The sequence below is a fragment of the Lagopus leucura genome, unplaced genomic scaffold (genome assembly GCF_019238085.1).
Source record: "Lagopus leucura isolate 7727_CA_CO unplaced genomic scaffold, USGS_WTPT01 Super-Scaffold_1, whole genome shotgun sequence".
NCBI classification, from domain to species: Eukaryota; Metazoa; Chordata; class Aves; order Galliformes; family Phasianidae; genus Lagopus; species Lagopus leucura.
In genome coordinates, this window is record NW_024962250.1 from 4741066 (window position 1) to 4758988 (window position 17923).

Consider the following 17923-nt stretch of genomic DNA (forward strand, 5'->3'; position numbering starts at 1 on the left):
GGAGCTCGGCCACGCGGCTCAGCTCGCCGCCCGGCGGAGGAGCGGCTCGGGGAGGAGCCCGGGGCGGGGTCGGGTCGGGCCGGGCCGGCGGCGCCATGGCGGAGAGGCGGCGGCAGGCCCGCGTGCAGGGCGCCTGGGCCGGCGGTGCGGCGGGGCGGCTGGCAGGCAAGGCGGGGCGGCGGCTGGGGCCGGCGGGCAGAGCCGGGGGAGGCGGCCGCGCTGGGTGCCGAGCACCGGAGCCGCTCTTCGGCAGGGCTCCCTTCTTCCGGTGCCCAACGGAGGGCTCCGCGAAGAGAAGCGCTGCGCTTTCCGTGCGTTGGAGCGCAGTTTCACGTGATTTGTTTTGCCCTTTGCCGCAGCACCGAAGGCGCCCGAGGCCGGCGGCCGTTCCAGCGCAGGTGGAGGGCAGGCGTGGGGGAGGAGAGATCGGCTCCGCTCTCAGAAGCAGTTTGTCTTTGAAAAGCCGTCAGAGGTAAAAGCGAAGCGGTTTCTAGCCAAGCTTTCTGAAACTTTCCACAATAAACCGAAAAACTGCGGGCTTTGAGATTGAGGTCTGACGTGTGAAAACAAATGAGAAGCTGAGCTGAGCTGAACGTCCGGAGATGTTTACCAAGCAAAGTTTGAAATCGTGTGGCCCATCCATTTGGCTTCAGTCTAGGCAGAGATACCGCGAAGTCATTTGGAGGTGCTTGGGAGGATTCTCTTTCTTCAGGCAGAGCCCTGGCTCCTCCGTGGTGCTGTGTGCTGCTTCTCGCTGTCAGAACCACCTCGTGTCTCAGCACTGAGCTCGGGGAAGAGAAGCATTCATCTCCGGGGCGGCCAGAATGCCCATCTAGGCTGGATTAAACAACTGGCCTTTAAGAACGGCCATCCCACGGTGCCTTTTAAGCCGCTGACTCCTGTGGTCTGATCTGCCTTATGTTGTGCTTGTTCACTGTGGCTGAGATTTGTTTGTTTCTCCTCTCCTTGCTCTGTAGTTCTACTTCTGAATGTAAAGCTAAAATTTACTTCAGAATGTAAGGCTAAAATGTTTTAAATTGTAATTCAGTATTGCAGAGATCCAAATAATTTATTAATGGGTGTCCTTTCAAGGGGCGTTTGGTTGTTAAAATCAGTCTGGAAGGTTGGCTGCATGTGAGGGTTTGGAAGGGAGAGGTTATATTGCAGCTTAGCAGCTGTGCAGTGGTGTTTTTCTCATCGGCACTACAGTGTTCATCTATGTAGAGTCACCACAAGTGGCAGTGGGCTTTGTTTGGCTGAGGTGTGTCAGGTATGTGAGCGTTTAGTACTCACCCTGTGTTGTCTGATTACCTTTCAGGTGGAACGCAGAGTTCCAGAGGCAGGCGTGATAGAGTGAGTATGCAGCAGACTTAACGGCCCTTCTGCAGCTTTTCTGCCCTGCTCAATGGGGGGAGTTTGCTAAAAAAGCATTCCTTTTCCTCTTATAGCATCCATACCTTTGAAAGAAATTTCAGTATGAAATGTGAACCTTTTTGTCCAGAGCTGAGGCAATAGTTAGGAGAATTCGTATCTGTCTTAGTAGTTACTGCAGCTTTCGTATAGAATGAAACAGTAGGGGATTCCTGAATAAGAACCACTAACACGTCTGCTTTGGTTAACAGTGTACGTTTTCCTAGAAAACTGCCAGGTAAACTATGCTGGAAATGATGTGCTGGTATATAGGTATGTAGCTGGCATGGCAACTCAAGCAGCACTTCCTTTGAAGGTTTAAAAAGTACGTGCTAATGTCATAGTGAAGCTAGATTCTCAAGTGGTGTGGGTCACTTTTCCTTTGTGTAAAAATGGGGATCTTCCCGGAGTAGAACTGATATGAAGTGTGGTAAGGTGTGGTGGTCCATGGTGAAGTTAAAGGCTTTCAAAATTAAATTTGCTTCAGTTTGCCTATCGTGAGAGAATTTTCTTAACGAGCAGTTCCTGTGAGGCAGGCTACAGATCCAGCTGTTCTGATCCAGCATTTATGTGTTGAGGGATCCACTTCAGGTATGGTGCTTGGTGGGTATCCATGCAGAGCAAACACAGTTCAGATGAGATGTTCTGCAAAGCCCTCACACTACTGGTGTGGCAGTGAACAGTCCCTTAAGTAGAGCTATTTCTTGAGAGAGGTGTTTCTGTCAAGATTCACAAAAATATTGGTGGAAATAGCAACTGAATTCCCCAGAAGCTCTTAGATGTTGTAACAGTTATTCTCATGATTTAACTTTCCATCTTAATAGGATGTTACAGCCATATGTTCTTTTGTTTTGTTTGCTAGTAGCAGTAACGTAGCCTCTATGTACTAAGCAAATTCAGTGTGTTAAAACATGCAGAGATGATTCACTGACCTTTGATTTGTTGGTTTTTTTTGTTGATTGATTTTTTAGAAATTAAGAAATACACAGGAATCAGAACTGAGATGCTGTTGTCATTAAGACAGTGTGCTGTAGGTAGTATTGTAAGGTTTATGCTCTGATTGTATTTGCAGGACAGAGGAGGTCACAGAATTCTGTTTTTTCAACTTTCTGGAATACAGCGCGATGTGAAACAGGTTGTGATGATTGAGAGAGCTGGTCAGCTGTTTTGACAGAGGAGCAGTGCTGGACAGTGACTAACTTATGGGATGTTTAGGCAAAAAGGGATATAAAGTATGGAGCTAGGTTAGTAGAAAAATGAGGTAGTGGCAGAAACAAGCAGCTCATTTGAGAGCAAGTAATACTTCACAGTAGCATCACCTGCAACAGAGGAAAGAACTGCTCTACTCCCTGTTTCAGTGGTTAAAATGTTGTTTCCATACATTTGGTTTGGTTTCTCTGTGTCTTGCAGACAGATGAATGCTTTGCTATTGGCAGGACGATGTTATCTGTCTTCTGATTGGTACCTGTTTATTTTGCATCTACAGTTGAACTCATGCTCTTGATGTAGCCATAACTGTAAGGATAGTGGTCAGACTACAGTCCCGTTGGTGTCTCATTTCCTGGTGGGATCCCTCATTTACTCGCCTCTAGAGCCCTAAAACCGTGTATTGAGCCTGGACAAGAGTGGGAGTGAGGAGCAGGAAGCAGGCACAAACTCATTTGTTTCTGCTGCATCCTTTGCTGCCTCATTCTGATCACCCCTTCAGAACACTTTTGCTTCCCTTAGCGACACAAACCTTCTTGCTGTTTTTTGAAGAAGGCTCTCCTAGCACAAGATTACAGCAGTTACAGTCTGTGCTCTTCGGTGTGAGATCTCTTCTTGCTGGCTTGTCTGATGGCTCTTTCTTTTCTATACCCCCAGCAAGCCCGGTGTGTATGAGCTCAGCAAAGGTCCAACCGGTGTTTCTAGGTGAGTGGAGAACACACCTTCAGAAACCTGTTCTGTGCTTGTGTTGAACCGTGAGGTGTTGAGGCAGCTCTCTGCAGTCTGGTCCCTGCATAGTTCCGGCTGTAGGAGGCGCGCGTTGCCCTTCTGTGCTCATCTGCTCAGAGCACCTCTGCAAGCAATTTGCTTCTCAAGCAGCAGGCACTCGTGTAGTTCTGAGCAGCACCAAAAAGAAGAACGCAGCTCTAATGTCTGCTGCGTAGGACATCCAGTGCTCCTGGACATGGGGAATAAAGGGGAATTACTGTGTGTTGATGGCAGTACCATGATTGGAGATATCTAATTTATCGAGTGTGATAAGAATGCTGTTCTTTGCTCAGCACATGGCTGACTGTGGCTTATTGTCATCATGTTTTGTAGGTTTGAAAAACAATTAGACATAGTTGGTTAGAGGAAGATCCAGCAGGAGCCCTTGCTGACTTCTCTGTTTGTGTTATAGGCATTCTTACCTTCTTTGGGAATCCTGTAAATTAGAATATTTTATCGAGGCATATATAGAAGCCTTTATTCCTTTGTTTTTTTATACATGTTCTTCCTTAGGATTCATTTGGTTCCTGGCTTCATTGACTCAGAACAGGCAGACTGGATGTTTGAACAACTCCTCCAAGACATACCATGGGGTCAGAGAACTCACACCAGGCAGGGTAAGGTGTGTAGCTTGACTTTTCAGGTCATCTCCATACCACTTCTGCACCAAAATCCGCACATTGCCTGTTTTTCATTTATGTATTGCCTTTGCACATTGCCTTCCAGGTCTTCGGTGCATACCTGAGGTGTACTGCTGCTTATTTTTCAGATCTACATCACCATGTTCCTATACACAATTGTATCAGATCTTTTCAAATTGAAGAGAAAGTAAGGGTGCCTTTCTATCTTAAAACCCTAAAGGATTTTCTTTTCTGTGCTGTCTCCAGCTCTTTTTCCTGTTCTTTTTTTCCTTTAAGTCTGTGCTCCATTTCTTCTTACCATCTCCCAGTATGATGTAAAAACTGTGTTCTTTGTGTTCTGTTACCAATTGTACTTTTTTCCACTTAATATCCCAGAAGAGCACATTTATTTTCCCTTGTCTTTGACTTTTGGTGGCAGTACTCGGTAAGTAAGAGTCTGCTATTCTGGATTTGTTCACTAAGGGGCACTAGTTCTATCTAGATTTCTCTTTCCAATCAGCAATGGATATAAAAGAATATATTGGAGTAGTTACTGAACACGGCTGGAAAATTTCTTCAACGTCTGTGTTTGTTAGCTGGTAATAAAGGTACTGTTTAATGGAGAATGCCACCTATCAAACATGAGAAATAGCAACCAAGGTAGTCTTTTCAGAAGCTGAAAATACCTGGTGTTTGTATTACACCACGAAATACATATGCAGTTAACAAAAACGTGACAGCTTGTCCAGCTTTGCTGCTTCCTGCTTCTGTAAAATCCCACTGATGTGGCAGTCCTTTCCACTTCATGCTTTGCTGTGGTTATACATTGCAGCTGAGGTCAGTGTATTGGGTACTGGAACTGGGAGAATCCAAAGCAACCTATGATTATAAATGAAATTTCAGTGTAATTTTACCTTTAATTTCACAGAACCACAGAATGGCCTGGGTTGGAAAGGAACTCAAGAATCATGAATCTCCAACCCCCCTGCCACATGCAGGGCCACCATCCTCCCCATTTAATACCAGACCAGGCTGCCCAGGGCCCCATCCAATCTGGCCTTGAACACCTCCAGGGACGGGGCATCCACAGCCCCTCTTTGGGCAGCTGTTCCAGCACCTCACCACTCTCTCTGTAAAGAACTTCCCTCTTACATCCAACCTAAATCTTCCTCTGTCAAGTTAAAACCATTTCTCCTTGTCCTGCGGTTATCTACTATCTAGTTTGCCCAGTTGTTGCCCTGTCTGGCATAGGGATGAGAAAATTGATGTGGTTCCAAGATTTTTGCAATATGATCCCTTTTGCATGGGATCAAAAATGTAGCACAAGGCCTGCTCTTGAGTAATACTCCTTCTCTTGGGTTCATTATGTAAGGCTCAGGGATTTCTAAGGTGACTTTTAAATTTAAGGAGGGTGGATGGTCATTCCCTTTTGATGAAGTTTCTGTGGCAGAACTGCATCTTTCTATTTTCAAGGCGTGTGATAGAGCAACTGAGAAGGCCTTCCTTTTTCTTTTTTCAGAAGGATCTTTTGAGGAGCCACGGCTTACCTCCTGGTATGGGGAACTTCCCTACACTTACTCCAGGATAACAATGCAGCCAAACCCACATGTATGTATCTGTGCACAGTTTCCTTTTACTGTTGTCTGCAAAATAAAAACACTGCAGAGACCGAGAGTCAATCAATCTCTTCTGTCTTCTTTTTATCTAGAACATATCAGAATTTCTTTGTGATCAGCCTGTAGTGGAATGTGGACAACTATGTAAAATAAGTGTTATGAGTGGACTGGTTGAGAGAAACATGATAGAGTGACTAAAAGTTGGGAAAAGGGAATAATTTCTCTGGTTTAGTTCAAAGTTTGGGATTTGGGTTGCTATGTAGCTTTGGGCAAAACTCCTAACTGTTGTGTGTGATTACGCATCGTAATGTTGAAGTCTGTAGCATACATGTAGCATGTAGCGTACTGAGTTCACAGCATATGCAGTCATACTGAGGTTTTTTACTGTAAAGACGTGATAATATCAACTGAATACTGAAATATTTGCATTTAGAAACACTTCAATACAATTCAACACAGCTGAAATGAGAATGTAGGCATGTTGTTGATTCCTGTGTGAACATTATGAAATTCAGTGCATCATGTGCTTGCTCAGCAGCTTCAGATGGTTCATAACTTCCCATGCTATTTTGGAATGGTCAGAAACCTTCCAAGTGACATGTTGATGCTTTGTTCCTGCTCGGTTACTCTCTCTGGCTTCCAGCATGTTGTCCTATCAGCTTATTTCTTGGTATTGCTTTGCTTCACAGCTCCAAGACAGTAGTCTGTTGTGTTCTGAACCATAAATTGTGACTGTTGAAGGCTGTATGGCATGCAAAAAGTGTCCCGAGTCCCAGAACTGCTGTTGGTGGGAACATTTCCCCAGCAAAGCTCAGTTTGAGGGCAGGAAAGTGTTACTTAACAAGATGAGTTATGAAGATTTTGTAGTCTCAGAAATTCCATAATTGGAAGCCTGTGGAATTTATGATGGGATAACAGGCATTTTTTTGCTTACTCACTGCGTATTATTTTAATTGGACTCTTCTAGAAGCAGAATGACTTTAGGGCTTTGAAGTGCATTAACAAAATCATTCTGTTGTATGCTAATGATTTAAATCTAGTTCAGAGTTGCCTGTTGTGGAAGCTGTTGCTGCTTAGAGCTTAGATAGAGCCCATGTGCCCTGAAGTTCAGTGTTTCAGTCTCGTTTATGTGAAGCTGAGAATTAGCACTCAGTGGAACACTGATTAGTTTTTTTTATCCCAGAGATGCAAAGACCAAATAAGTCATACGTGCTGACCTAGTCTTTGATCCCTGAATCATTCTCCTTTTTGCTGTGAAAAGGAAAGTGACCTGCACCAGCAAATTTACTTAAGTGGCAACCAGCTCTGCCGCTGTCTGGAAACTGCCCATGGGAACAGCCATGGACAGATATGTGGGTAGACTGCATTTTGTCACTCTGATGTCTTATTCAGCTTTGTAGATGCAAGTTCCTGCAGCCTGAAGAAGCTGTGGATGGTGTACATAGCACTGCCCTTACCTGTGGAATAGCATTTATGGCACAGAAATATCCTGAGTAAAAGCAAATGTAATTTGATATGCAGCTTGGCCAAAGCCAGTTACGTGCCTTGATCTTCTGGTCCATAGGAGTAATTAGTTTTGTGACCCTCCTTTTTTGTTTGGTAAGACTGAGTGTGATGGCAGCACTGCTAAGTATGATGCAGTGCTAGTGCTTAAGTGAATTTTGGTATTTGGGGAACGATTCTTTATAAGCAGAGATGTAGTTAGAGAAGCAGTAATGTTTCATAATAGCATGACTTCCACAGCTGCTGGTTTATAGTGAAGTTTCCACTTAACTGTAAAATTGACTATATAACATTTTCACCCATACCACTTTTGTGGTAGGAATTGAAGGAACCTGGTGCAGTGGGTCACTAAAAAGTGCTTTCAGTAATTCTCATTGCTTTCTTCTGTCACTGCATTGCATGTTCACCACATACTGCAGTACTTGAGATCCAGTGGATTTCCTTCAGGCAACCCAACTAAGTACAAGCTGTAGCATTTTTGACATCTGCTACTGATTTCCCTATGTCTCATAGCTACAAGCCATGTTCAAGTATAGTTAATTATTCATAGGATGCTTAGTCACTGTAGGGGTGACTTAGCTAGAAAAACCCCAAACAGAAAGATGACATATTGAAGGTTCCTGCAGTGTAGCCAATAGGTTAAAAACCCCCAAATGTGGGGGAGCATGGAAGGAAGGGGGTTCATACCTGCTTATTTGAGGTTAGTACTGGGAATTAATTCTTGCTGCCTGTTCTTCTTCCTTCCAGTGTTCACTCAGAGGTTTGGAGTCAGTTCTTTGTCCTCTCTTGATCTGCTTATGTAATGGGCAAAGATTCTGGCCTACATTGCTTTAAGCCTTTTTTTCTTTTAGCTTATATCGTGCTTAAAAGCACTCTGACAGATGAAAGCCATGATGTAAGTTTGTAACATTGAGTAATGATTCACTGGGCTGAGTTGTAATGGAATGTGCATAGCTGCCATAGGCTATGGACACAGTAAGATATCAGCAAAGGAAAGGCTGAAATTCAGGGCCCGTGATACTCTTTTTGTGAACCACTGAAAAGTTACAGTGCTGAAGTCAAAACCCCAAGAGAAGATGAGCTGGGCTCAGCAAGCAGTGCCAATAGACCTGGAACAGAAGGCTGTGCCGTGCCAGTGTTTGGCCAACTGTTGTCTCTGGATCCGTGTCAGCTGCGGGGAGCTGAGTGTCATTTAGTCACCAAGTCCAACTTTTTTCTAGCAGTGCTTAAGTCAGTCAGATGCTGTCAGACCCATATGGTAAACTGTTCTGGCTTAGACAGAAAATTTGAAAAGAGAGGTATGAATGGGAGAAGTTGTATAGCTTTTGTTTTAGTTCAGAGCTGTTACTGTTTGCTTATGGTCAGATCAAACAGGTTTTACTCTGTTGACTTTCTCACCTTTCAGTTAATTGAGGCGGCTGCCAACATCAGTGTGAAAAGCAGACTGGCTTCATATTTTTGATTTAGTATTGAGCCATAGGGTAACATAAGCATGTTTTGCAGAAAGCTTTGGTAAAATTTCAGTGAGGTTTGTGCAGAGGTATTTGTTCAGCTTCAAGTTTATTGTGGTGAAAGTGCAGTGTGTTTTGTTTCTTATCCAAGAGTAGTTTTCCTCTCGTGTCTAACGCCGGCCTGCTTTCATTGCATTTATCTTGCTTCTCCTGTGCCGATTGCAGTGGCATCCTGTGCTGACCACGCTAAAGGAGCACATAGAGGAGTTCACTGGCCATACCTTCAACTCCCTTCTCTGCAACCTGTACCGAAATGAGAAGGATAGTGTGGACTGGCACAGTGATGATGAGCCATCACTGGGAAAAAATCCCATCATTGCCTCGCTCAGCTTTGGTGCCACCCGGATCTTTGAGATGAGGAAGAAACCCTCCCCTGTGAGTACACTCAACAGTGTCATTTCTTCAGTGCTTTCCCTCTGTTTATGTAATGTAAGAACTAGAAACATTTAGTAACGTTAGTAATTAGTGAAAACGCATTCATGAAATTCTGTGGAATAAGTATAGGAAGCAAAAAGTCCATCACGTGGAACGTGACAATTTCAAGGTGGGAATGGAATGGCTCTGAAATAATGCACAGCAGTGTAATTGCAGCCTGGGTATTGCTTTGCCATAAGCAGGTCCTTTCCCTTTCCTTGCCATCAGTAATGTTAGAAGGGTGCTTTCACTGTGTAAGCGAACCATAGATTTGATACCATTTTGTTAAACTCCTGTAAGCGTTGTGTAATTCATAGTATGCGTGGGATGCAGAGTAGCTCTGACTGCTCTTGTAAGTAAAAATCCCCTTTGCATTGTTTGCATTCTGACTTGTGTATGTTCAGATTGAGAGAGAGAGAACAGCAGGAAGGAACTGCTCATTTCTTTCCCCTAAGATACCAAACTCTGGTATCACACTTCACAGAATAAACAGGGATCATTACTTGGATGGGAAGCATGTGTGGAACATCCTCTCGGGGGTTAGTTGCTGATTCTGTAAGGAATACTTTTTCTAGATGAAATGCTTTGTTACAGGCCAGCTTCACACACTAGTTCTGCAATGCATGTTGATTGATGTAAAGGAATCACACATTCCTTTGTTGAGAACCCAAGCCTTACTTTAGGGTATCTTGCTTCAGATGTCTGTTTTGCGTGTCTTCTTTTATGCGGCAGTATGCTTGCAGTGAGCTTTGGTTAGAGTAATCATTATTTTTTAAATATGTGTGTACGTACTCTGGGAAGCACTTTGGATCTTAGGGAAGAAGTTTGCTCTTATGTCATTATTAATTCTGAATAAACTAGTTCAGAAAGCAGAGGTGGAGATGATCAATGTGTAAGAAAACTGTGCGCTGAGGTACTGAAATCTGCCTCTTGTGGGTCACCCAGCTGAGCAGAACGGATCACAATTTCATTTGGAAAGCTAAATAACTTGTGTTTTTCACCAGTTCTCCAGTTTGTAGATCCCGTATTGTGTGAAAGGAGTTTAATCCAGTGGTCCTTGAGCAGGAGATCACATAACCAGTGCGTTGTATCACTGGGCATAGCATGAGGAAGTGTCTTGGATGCTGTGATGTTAACAAAATGTCAGCTGGCAAGTTCATTCTTCTGGGAAGCTGTAAATAGTGCTTGAGTTCGTTTCTAGATTGCATGTGTTCCCTTTCAATGGATCAGAATCTAAGCCACCTAGGTTTCAGTATAAACTCTGCAATTTATGCTTAAAAACTAGGCACAGTTCTTAGGCGAGATGTCTATTGTTTCATTTTCTTTTTGTTCAAAAGACATTTACTATGAGTAAAGGGGGAATTCAATCTATCCCAGTCTTAATTGACCAGCTTCTTTGGTCTGTAATAGATAGCTTCTTCCTTTCTTTTTCCTGAGCTGGATCATTTTCCATACATGTACTCATCAGGTCTCCTCATTTTTTTTTCTTTAGTGTCTCTGATCTGCTCTTTCTGGCTAGCTCACTCTTGTTATATCTGAAGTATTCCTTTTGCAATTGTGACATACCTGTTTCTAAAGTAAGATGCCCACATGCAAAGTGATGTTTGAACACGCTGCTATTAGCTGTATATCCTGTGCCTAAGGGAATTTGTACTTACATTATATGTCATGTTACGTATTCTTTGCGCGTTCCAAAAGCCTGCAATTTTCTGAGCATCCTATGGCACGAGGTGCTCTGCCAAGTGGAAGTTACTAGAGTCTCTGATAGAAATTACCACCTTTCAGGCTGTACCAGCAAAGAAGTAATTTTTGTGCTCTATTGTAATGTAGCACTCTCACTTTAATGAAGAGAAAGTTAAAGTTGACTGCAGACAATTGAAGTTTGATTATTGCTTCGTTCAAAAGCAAATTATATCAGTAGGGATGTAGTCTAAGGAAGGGTGAATCTGCACTAGCAGTCATTGCAGGCGTTTCAGGCTCTTATCTGGCTTGAAATCTGCCATTAGTTGTGCATCAGGTTTTCTGGAGGCAGTCTCCTCTTGGGAGGCAAAGAGGAAGTAATTCCTTTTCCTCCCCGTTAAAACTCTTTGAGACCAGCATTCTAGTAATGTTGACCTTAGCATTTCAAAGGCTGTCATTTCTCTTTGTTCAGGTAAGTGCTTTTAAGTATTCTGAGATGGAAGACATAATGAAAATACAGAGTGAGAAGTACTGTGGTAGAATCTCGCTGTGGTAAGTGAAGCTGGAAAAAGAGTAAAAGCAATTGCCTGTTGTGTGATTGTGTACTGGGTACAAAACAGCATGTACCAGAAGTCAGTAACACCTTGTATTGCCATTGGGGAACAACAGAGCAGGGCCTTTGCAGACTTTGCTTTGTATTAGGGTGCATCTGTACAAGCATATTTCCTCCTGAAACATCGATGGACTTATTAGAGAATAAAAACCTATTTCCCTAAATCACCTATGGAGAAGACAAGTCACGTTGGTGTCTGTTTGAGTTGGTTGTTTTGCATTTGCTGTTATTGCGTGTTTGTGTGAGATTTTTACGTGTGCACCGGAGAGATTTGATGGAGTTTACGTAGGCCACTCTGAAGCTGCCACAAAAGGAAATCGTTATGTCCTTTGAGGTGGGGTGGAAGGAAAGGGGGAAGCTATTTAGCTTCAGGTGTTATTATTTTCTATTTGAAAATGATTCCAGAGTGAGCTTAAGAAAAGGTCCAGTCCTCTGTTTTTTTCCTTTTTGGTGATTGCTGTACTGGATGAATAACTGCTCACCATGTAATAGGTGGGGAAGGAGTGCAGGGAGGCATGCAGAGCCTGCCTGTATCCGCATCGCCCCCCCTCTGAGTAAGCAGAAGATAATTCCTACTCAGATTTCAGCCCAGCACATGTAGAAGGAGAAAAGCCTCATCTGTTTTTTGGAAGCAAATGTCTTAGTGGAGTCGCTACAGGGACTTTTCATGGAAATTCACACGATGCCAGACACTGTTTATCTTTACCCACTGGAGTTTTTTAAGCGTTGTTTCTCTAAAATACAGCCCTTTCTGTTCGTTTGGACCGCTTCACTGTTGCTCATCACTTCTCGATTCAGGCAGTGCCAGGGTACCTGATGGGGTCCTTGTGGGAACCATGAGAGGTTTCAGCCAAAGGGCACCACGTGATGCTCCAGGAGCCCCCTGTGCCCACAGCTGAGGGCACAGAGGCCTGGGCTAAGTCACTGCCAGCTGTGAGCCTTGGTAACCATGGCAACTGGGGGGTGCTGGGTACTGCAGGGAGTTCTGTGCATGTTAGGTAACAGTGTTGGTGGCATTCTGAGCTCCTGCCTTCACGTGGGTCTGTCCTTCACGTGAAACGCTAAGATAAGGTCCTGCTGCCCTTGTGTATCTGTTCTAGTGGAAGTCAGCTACTTCAGTAAACAGCAGAAAAATAAGCTTTGGTGTCCTTGCAGCCATTGAAGACTGACATGGGAGTGCATGGAGCACAGTAGAAACCAAGGCTTGGATTAGGATGAGTGGATTAGCAGGAAGGAGACTTGTGGGCAACAGCAGCTGTAGAGGAGGTGCCTTTCTCTGCTGGTATTGGCAGGGCTTGAGCAGCTATAGACAAGCAGAGAGGAAGAGGCAATTAACTTCAGGCTGCCGCAATTGCAGAAAGCGAGGTCAGCAGCAGGAGTTTAAAGATAGTCCTGTGTAGGAGGGCAGGGGGATTACATGAGGAAACAGCAATAGCACTGATACTCTTTCTCATTGAATGCACAAAAGAGCTGCATTGAGGACGTCAGCAAGGTGGTGAGAATAAACAGGCAAAAATGCAAAATGATTGATGCATAGAGCGCTCTGAAAGTAATGCTTTCTGTTTGTTTCTGTGGAAACTACAACAGATACAAAAAGCATAACAACGCTGTTTGGTAGAGTAAAATCTCAGCTACAAAACACTGTTTTTCAAGAGTCACCACCGTCAGCTGTGCATTTTCACCAGCAGTGAGCAATGAACACTCGTAATGGTCTGCACTGGCAGAGGTGGCCCACTGTCAGTACTGCTGAAATGCACCACGTGCTGCCTCACTGTGCTCGCATCCACTGTTTGGTCTCCAGAAATGTTCAGGAATCATCAGTGAGTGCCTATGGGTGCCATGTTTTCCACAAGGAGGAATTCAGTGGCACACCTTTGCTTCGTACACACTTTCAAGTCCAACGTCATTCTGTCAGAGTGCCCCTCTGCTGCCATCTGTCACACAGCACCAAATGTAATGGGATATTGGTGGGAAGGTTCAACCTCTGCTGCAATCTGCCTCTGAACATCATGGGCCAACATAATAATATGGGAGGCATTACTTTTGGAGCAGCCCTCACAGATGAGCCCAGTTTGTTGTAGAGATACAAATGGAGCTTCCACAATTGGTGGTAGAGAAGGAAACTGGAAAGGGGGGATGGGAATCTGAAATATAAAAGATTTGAAGTTTGTAAGGATAATTATCATGCTCAAGATAATAGGAAAAGCAGAAGTCCAGGAGCCAGCACTCTGGCTTCCAGATCTTTTCTCTATCTTTCCTTTTTGATTTTGTAATTGCTGCTTTTACATACTGGTTTTTCTAAGCCAAAAGAATGTTTTCTCCTGAATCTTAAAAGATTAATTTTAATTATGATCAGCAGACAAGAGATGTTAAAAATAAGTCCACTGTTGTCCTTTGAAATGGTGCAATCCTGTGAAATGAAAAAGCAGCCATGCAGTGATATTTCACTGCTTTTCATCAGCAGTCATGTTTATGAAATCTGTTCTTGAAATTCTTTCCTTGTTTCCCTAGATGTTTAAGAAAAAAAATAAATGGCATTGTGCAGTATTTCTAATAGAGTGAGATAAATGCCTAATAATTCCAGAAGCTCGGCAATATATTTTGCAAATGGACGTTGTCCTTCTGAAAAAGAAAATACTACAAGTGGTTCTCAGTGCCCTCAGCACTCCCTGATTTTGGAGGTTTAATGAGCGTAACTAACTGCTGGAATAGCCTCAGGCCTGCGGGTATCACCAAGAGAGGCACAAACATGGAGCTGCCAGCCAGCACTGCCCCTTGCACCAGCAGTAGTGAATAACCACGTTCTGTCACACTGAGCCCAACTTCCAGTCCTAGGATGAACAGGAAGTTGCAAAATCAGTTATGTCAGATGATGCTTTTTGTTACTGGGATTTGAGTTTACCTCAATCAAGGTTTTTTTGCATGAAGAAAAAACTGATTTGGTGATCTGTTTGAAAAAAAAGCCCATATTTCTGCTCCCAGAGATGCAGTAGTGTACAAATTTTCCCCTCTCTCTCCCTGTATTTTGAAAGCAATTTTCTATCTGAAACCTCTGAATTCCTCATTTCAGAGAGTTGCTTTCCACTCTTCCTAAGCAGCTTTCTAAATTGGCAGCAGACATCTTCAGTGTGCCAACTGTGTACTTAGATTCTGTACTGGGGGAAAAATAGTATTTTTCCTACTCAGTACTTTAATGCAGATGAGTAATTAAAGTGCCAGTGGTAAGTAGGCAAGATGCTGAATAGAAGTTGCTTAAGGTTTGTAGCAGATTTTTGCAACTGTTGAAGGCTAACACCAGAAAATATTAGAAGAGTACATGGAGTGCTGTACCTGCCCATGTGGCATGGGAGACAGTTGATGCCAGGCACAGTGTGGTTTCGTGAGGGGGTAACTGTGGTGATTGACCAAGACAAGTATGTTAGTGTATTTGGCTTCCCTGAGCCATGTGCCAATGGCCCTGTGTTGGTCTGATGCAAAATTGGAGATGAGGAGTTCCTGTTCTGAATGACGTCATGTGTGTCAGGCCAGGGCTGTGGTGCAGCTTCATTTAGTTGAAGTGTTCATCCTTTAAAACTCTGATATGTCATCTGAGAGCTCAGTAGAAGTCTTGTGCTTGATGGATGTCTTCTAGTTTAGCAATCTGTTTTGCTTAATGATAATGAAGTTTTAAGGAACTTGTTTTACAAACTACTACAGGAAAAAGATTTTTTTAATGGGAAAGAACTCTTCATGTAGCAGATAGCACTGTACCAACAAGTGTCTGGAATCAGAAATGGGACCAATTCAGAATAAAAGGAGGATGTTCATTTTTGACGAAGTACTTAACCATTGGCATTGCCATTATGGTTGCAGAACGTTTTCACACAGAACTGTTTAATTTGTGTGGATGTCTCCAAAAGAGTCACAGCCAGGATTCTGCACTGGATGTAGGAAGCAGTTGTTGAACTGTGTTGTACAGACAGTGAGATGTAATATGGCTTTCTTTCATCCTTAAAATGCTCAGCTCCTGAACTCTCTATGAAATATGGTTGCTGAGAAGTTTAGTTAGACTTCCTGATCCTGCACAAGCTTCCTTTCTTCCTCCCATGTCCCTGTTTTTTAAGCTCTGCTACGGAGGTCTGGTTTTCTGCCAAATGCACTCATCTACTTCAGTGTGCACTGTTTCTTTTTAGGAAGAGAATGGAGACTATACTTATGTAGAGAGACTAAGAATCCCGCTTGATCATGGGACTCTGCTGATGATGGAAGGAGCTACCCAGGAGGACTGGCAGGTAAGAATTCGTTGGCACTGCTTATTGCGCTTTACTTCCAGTGCAGTTCTCTAAATGTGTGCAAGGCATTCCTGTAAAGATGTGGAATACATGTTTTCTACTGGAACAGATATTTCAGTATGTGCTAATATTACTTCAGAATTTCAGAGTATCCCCCAAAAAAAGTTATGGGTTTTTATTCAGCTGCTAAGTGATAATAAGAACTGTCTCACCATGTAGGTGTTCATTGCAGGTCTTCAGTGAAAGTTACAGCCTGCAGATGAAAGAGTACAATCAGTTTAGGAATTTAGAATACATAAAAAAGAATGGCAGTTTAGTTTAACAACCCACAGTTATCTGCAAAGACCTTTTTTTTTTTCCCAGTGGCTCAGTAGTCAGAATGTGGATATGTTGTCTTACTGGAATGTTTAAAAAGGTAAATAAAAAGCCATCACAGAATATTAGAATTCTTTACGTTGGTTACCTGTATTTTAGATGCACAGGCTCATGGATGTTTGTTTGTTTTTCCATAATGCTGCTCACAGCATCGAGTACCTAAGGAGTACCATTCCAGAGACACACGTATAAACTTGACCTTTAGGATCATTTATCCGGAACCTGATGGAGTTTGGAAGTGAAGAGGCACTTTGGGCATTGTTGAATGTGAACCGCAGGAGATCAAGAGCCTCAGATTCAAAAGAAGCCTACAGGAAGGAGTTCTGAGAAATGTCTGATGGGGAAGAGAACTGATGTCACGAAGATCTTTGACAATCAGAAGTTACGTGTTATGCAAGCTGTGCTGTTTTGTTTTCAGAAGTGGTGTGCTTTCGGGTGATATTAAATCATACACTTGGTTTGCAAAAGGATAATTATCCTTAACATGGAAGCTCTGAGAGGTACTGACCAGAGCAGTCAGCAGCTCAGAATTGGCTCTAGATTGCTGTACCAGAGTTTGCCTGGCCTACCTGTTGTTAGGAACCAGTAAGCTGGTGATTGCTTACCTCGATGTTAAGCCAGGTACCCTGTGTGCCTGGTTCTTGCTGCAGCTGAATGGAACCCACTGTACTGACCTAGAACATTGGTTTGGTGTGTCTTCATGTTCTGTTTCAAGTAGGATCCAAGCATGAGTAAATACTCAATGCTGTGTAACACGTTAGAAAACCTCTTTCAAGAGTAAGTTGGTGTTGGAAAGATGTCTGTCTTCTCTTAGTCAACATTTTCTGTACTTAAAGTTTGTTACTTGACAAGTGTGGTCAGATTGTCAATATTCAGTTATGCCCAAAGTTAAGGTGTCGATGACCTGCAGGACAGGCTGTTGAGCTCTTTAATTCTCTGTGTATCAGCCACATTTGTTAACTTCTTTACCTAAATTACCAAACAGCTTTAGACATAGCTTATTCTTCTAAAAGGAATGAATGTTGTTAGAAAACCTTCTTTGTTATCTAATAATGTCTCCTCTTTCATCCCAGTTCATACAGAAATATGTTTCTAGAAATATATTTTCAATTTGATGTTAATTCCTTCAATTTGAACCTAAGTTCTCAGCTCTGTGATGCACCTCCTGAGAACGAGCATTGAAGCAGGCGGCCATTTCCTTTAATGTTTGTTTTGTTCAGGTAACTGATATTTTGTTTATTACCCCATATGCGTGCCCAGTTTTGGCAGTTCTTACAGAGAGTGTTTTCCCTTAACCAAGGAGCTCTGCAGACTTCTCCAGGTATTCTGACAAGGTAACATTTCAGCATCTGTCAGCTCAGACAAGCTACCTTTGTTCACACTGTGTTACCTGTGGTCATGCTGCTAGAATGAGTGGGGACTACTGGGAACCTTTAAATCCCCAAACTTCAGCCTATGGAAATGGCAACTGGTTTGAATTCAATGAAGCCCTGGTGCGTGACTGATGGCAGGGCTGTGCTGAGGAAAAACAGTTTTTTGCTTACTTTCTCAGCTTCAGTTTATGATGTTGGCAAATTGTGGTTTAGTTTATTTGCTCTGAGCCGTGAGAAGACAAAGGTTTACCCCAAAATAAAACAATTTACAAGAGAATTGCTGTATTCCATATTTCTCTCCTGGGGTGATGTCGTTTTATTGCTGCTGTCTCCTCTGTGCTGCTCTCTTTCCACACCAGTGGCAGTGGGGAGAAGGCGTGTGGCGTCCTTCCTCCCCTGTCCTGCAAGGGGAACAGTTGGCATAGAGGTCAGGTTTCTTCACGCCAGATGGGGTGTTGGGTGTTGTGGGTCCTTCCTTCCTCCCCCCCACCTCCTCCCAAAATGTCCCCTAGCCAGGTGGCAGCAGATTGCAGCCTCCTGCCTGCCGGAACAGCAGGAAATGG

General features: G+C 43.3%; 1 protein-coding gene across 1 annotated transcript; it reads left to right on the forward strand.

Annotated features, from left to right (window-relative positions):
• Positions 1–95: 95 nt before the first annotated feature.
• ALKBH3 (alkB homolog 3, alpha-ketoglutarate dependent dioxygenase) lies at positions 96–17637 on the forward strand. Its single transcript, XM_042862329.1, has 9 exons — positions 96–165; positions 348–472; positions 1319–1353; positions 3274–3321; positions 3898–4001; positions 5524–5612; positions 8800–9009; positions 15514–15612; positions 16137–17637. Exons 1-9 carry the CDS (start codon positions 96–98, stop codon positions 16227–16229), a joined length of 873 nt encoding a protein of 290 aa, XP_042718263.1. The 3' UTR covers positions 16230–17637.
• The last annotated feature ends 286 nt before the right edge of the window (positions 17638–17923 follow it).

Excerpts from the sequence above, each read along its gene's own strand:
- ALKBH3 (XM_042862329.1), top strand. The coding sequence starts at position 96 with ATGGCGGAGAGGCGGCGGCAGGCCCGCGTGCAGGGCGCCTGGGCCGGC. Across the intron at positions 473-1,318 it reads TCTTTGAAAAGCCGTCAGAG|GTGGAACGCAGAGTTCCAGA; the intron begins GTAAAAGCGAAG and ends ATTACCTTTCAG. Across the intron at positions 9,010-15,513 it reads TGAGGAAGAAACCCTCCCCT|GAAGAGAATGGAGACTATAC; the intron begins GTGAGTACACTC and ends GTTTCTTTTTAG.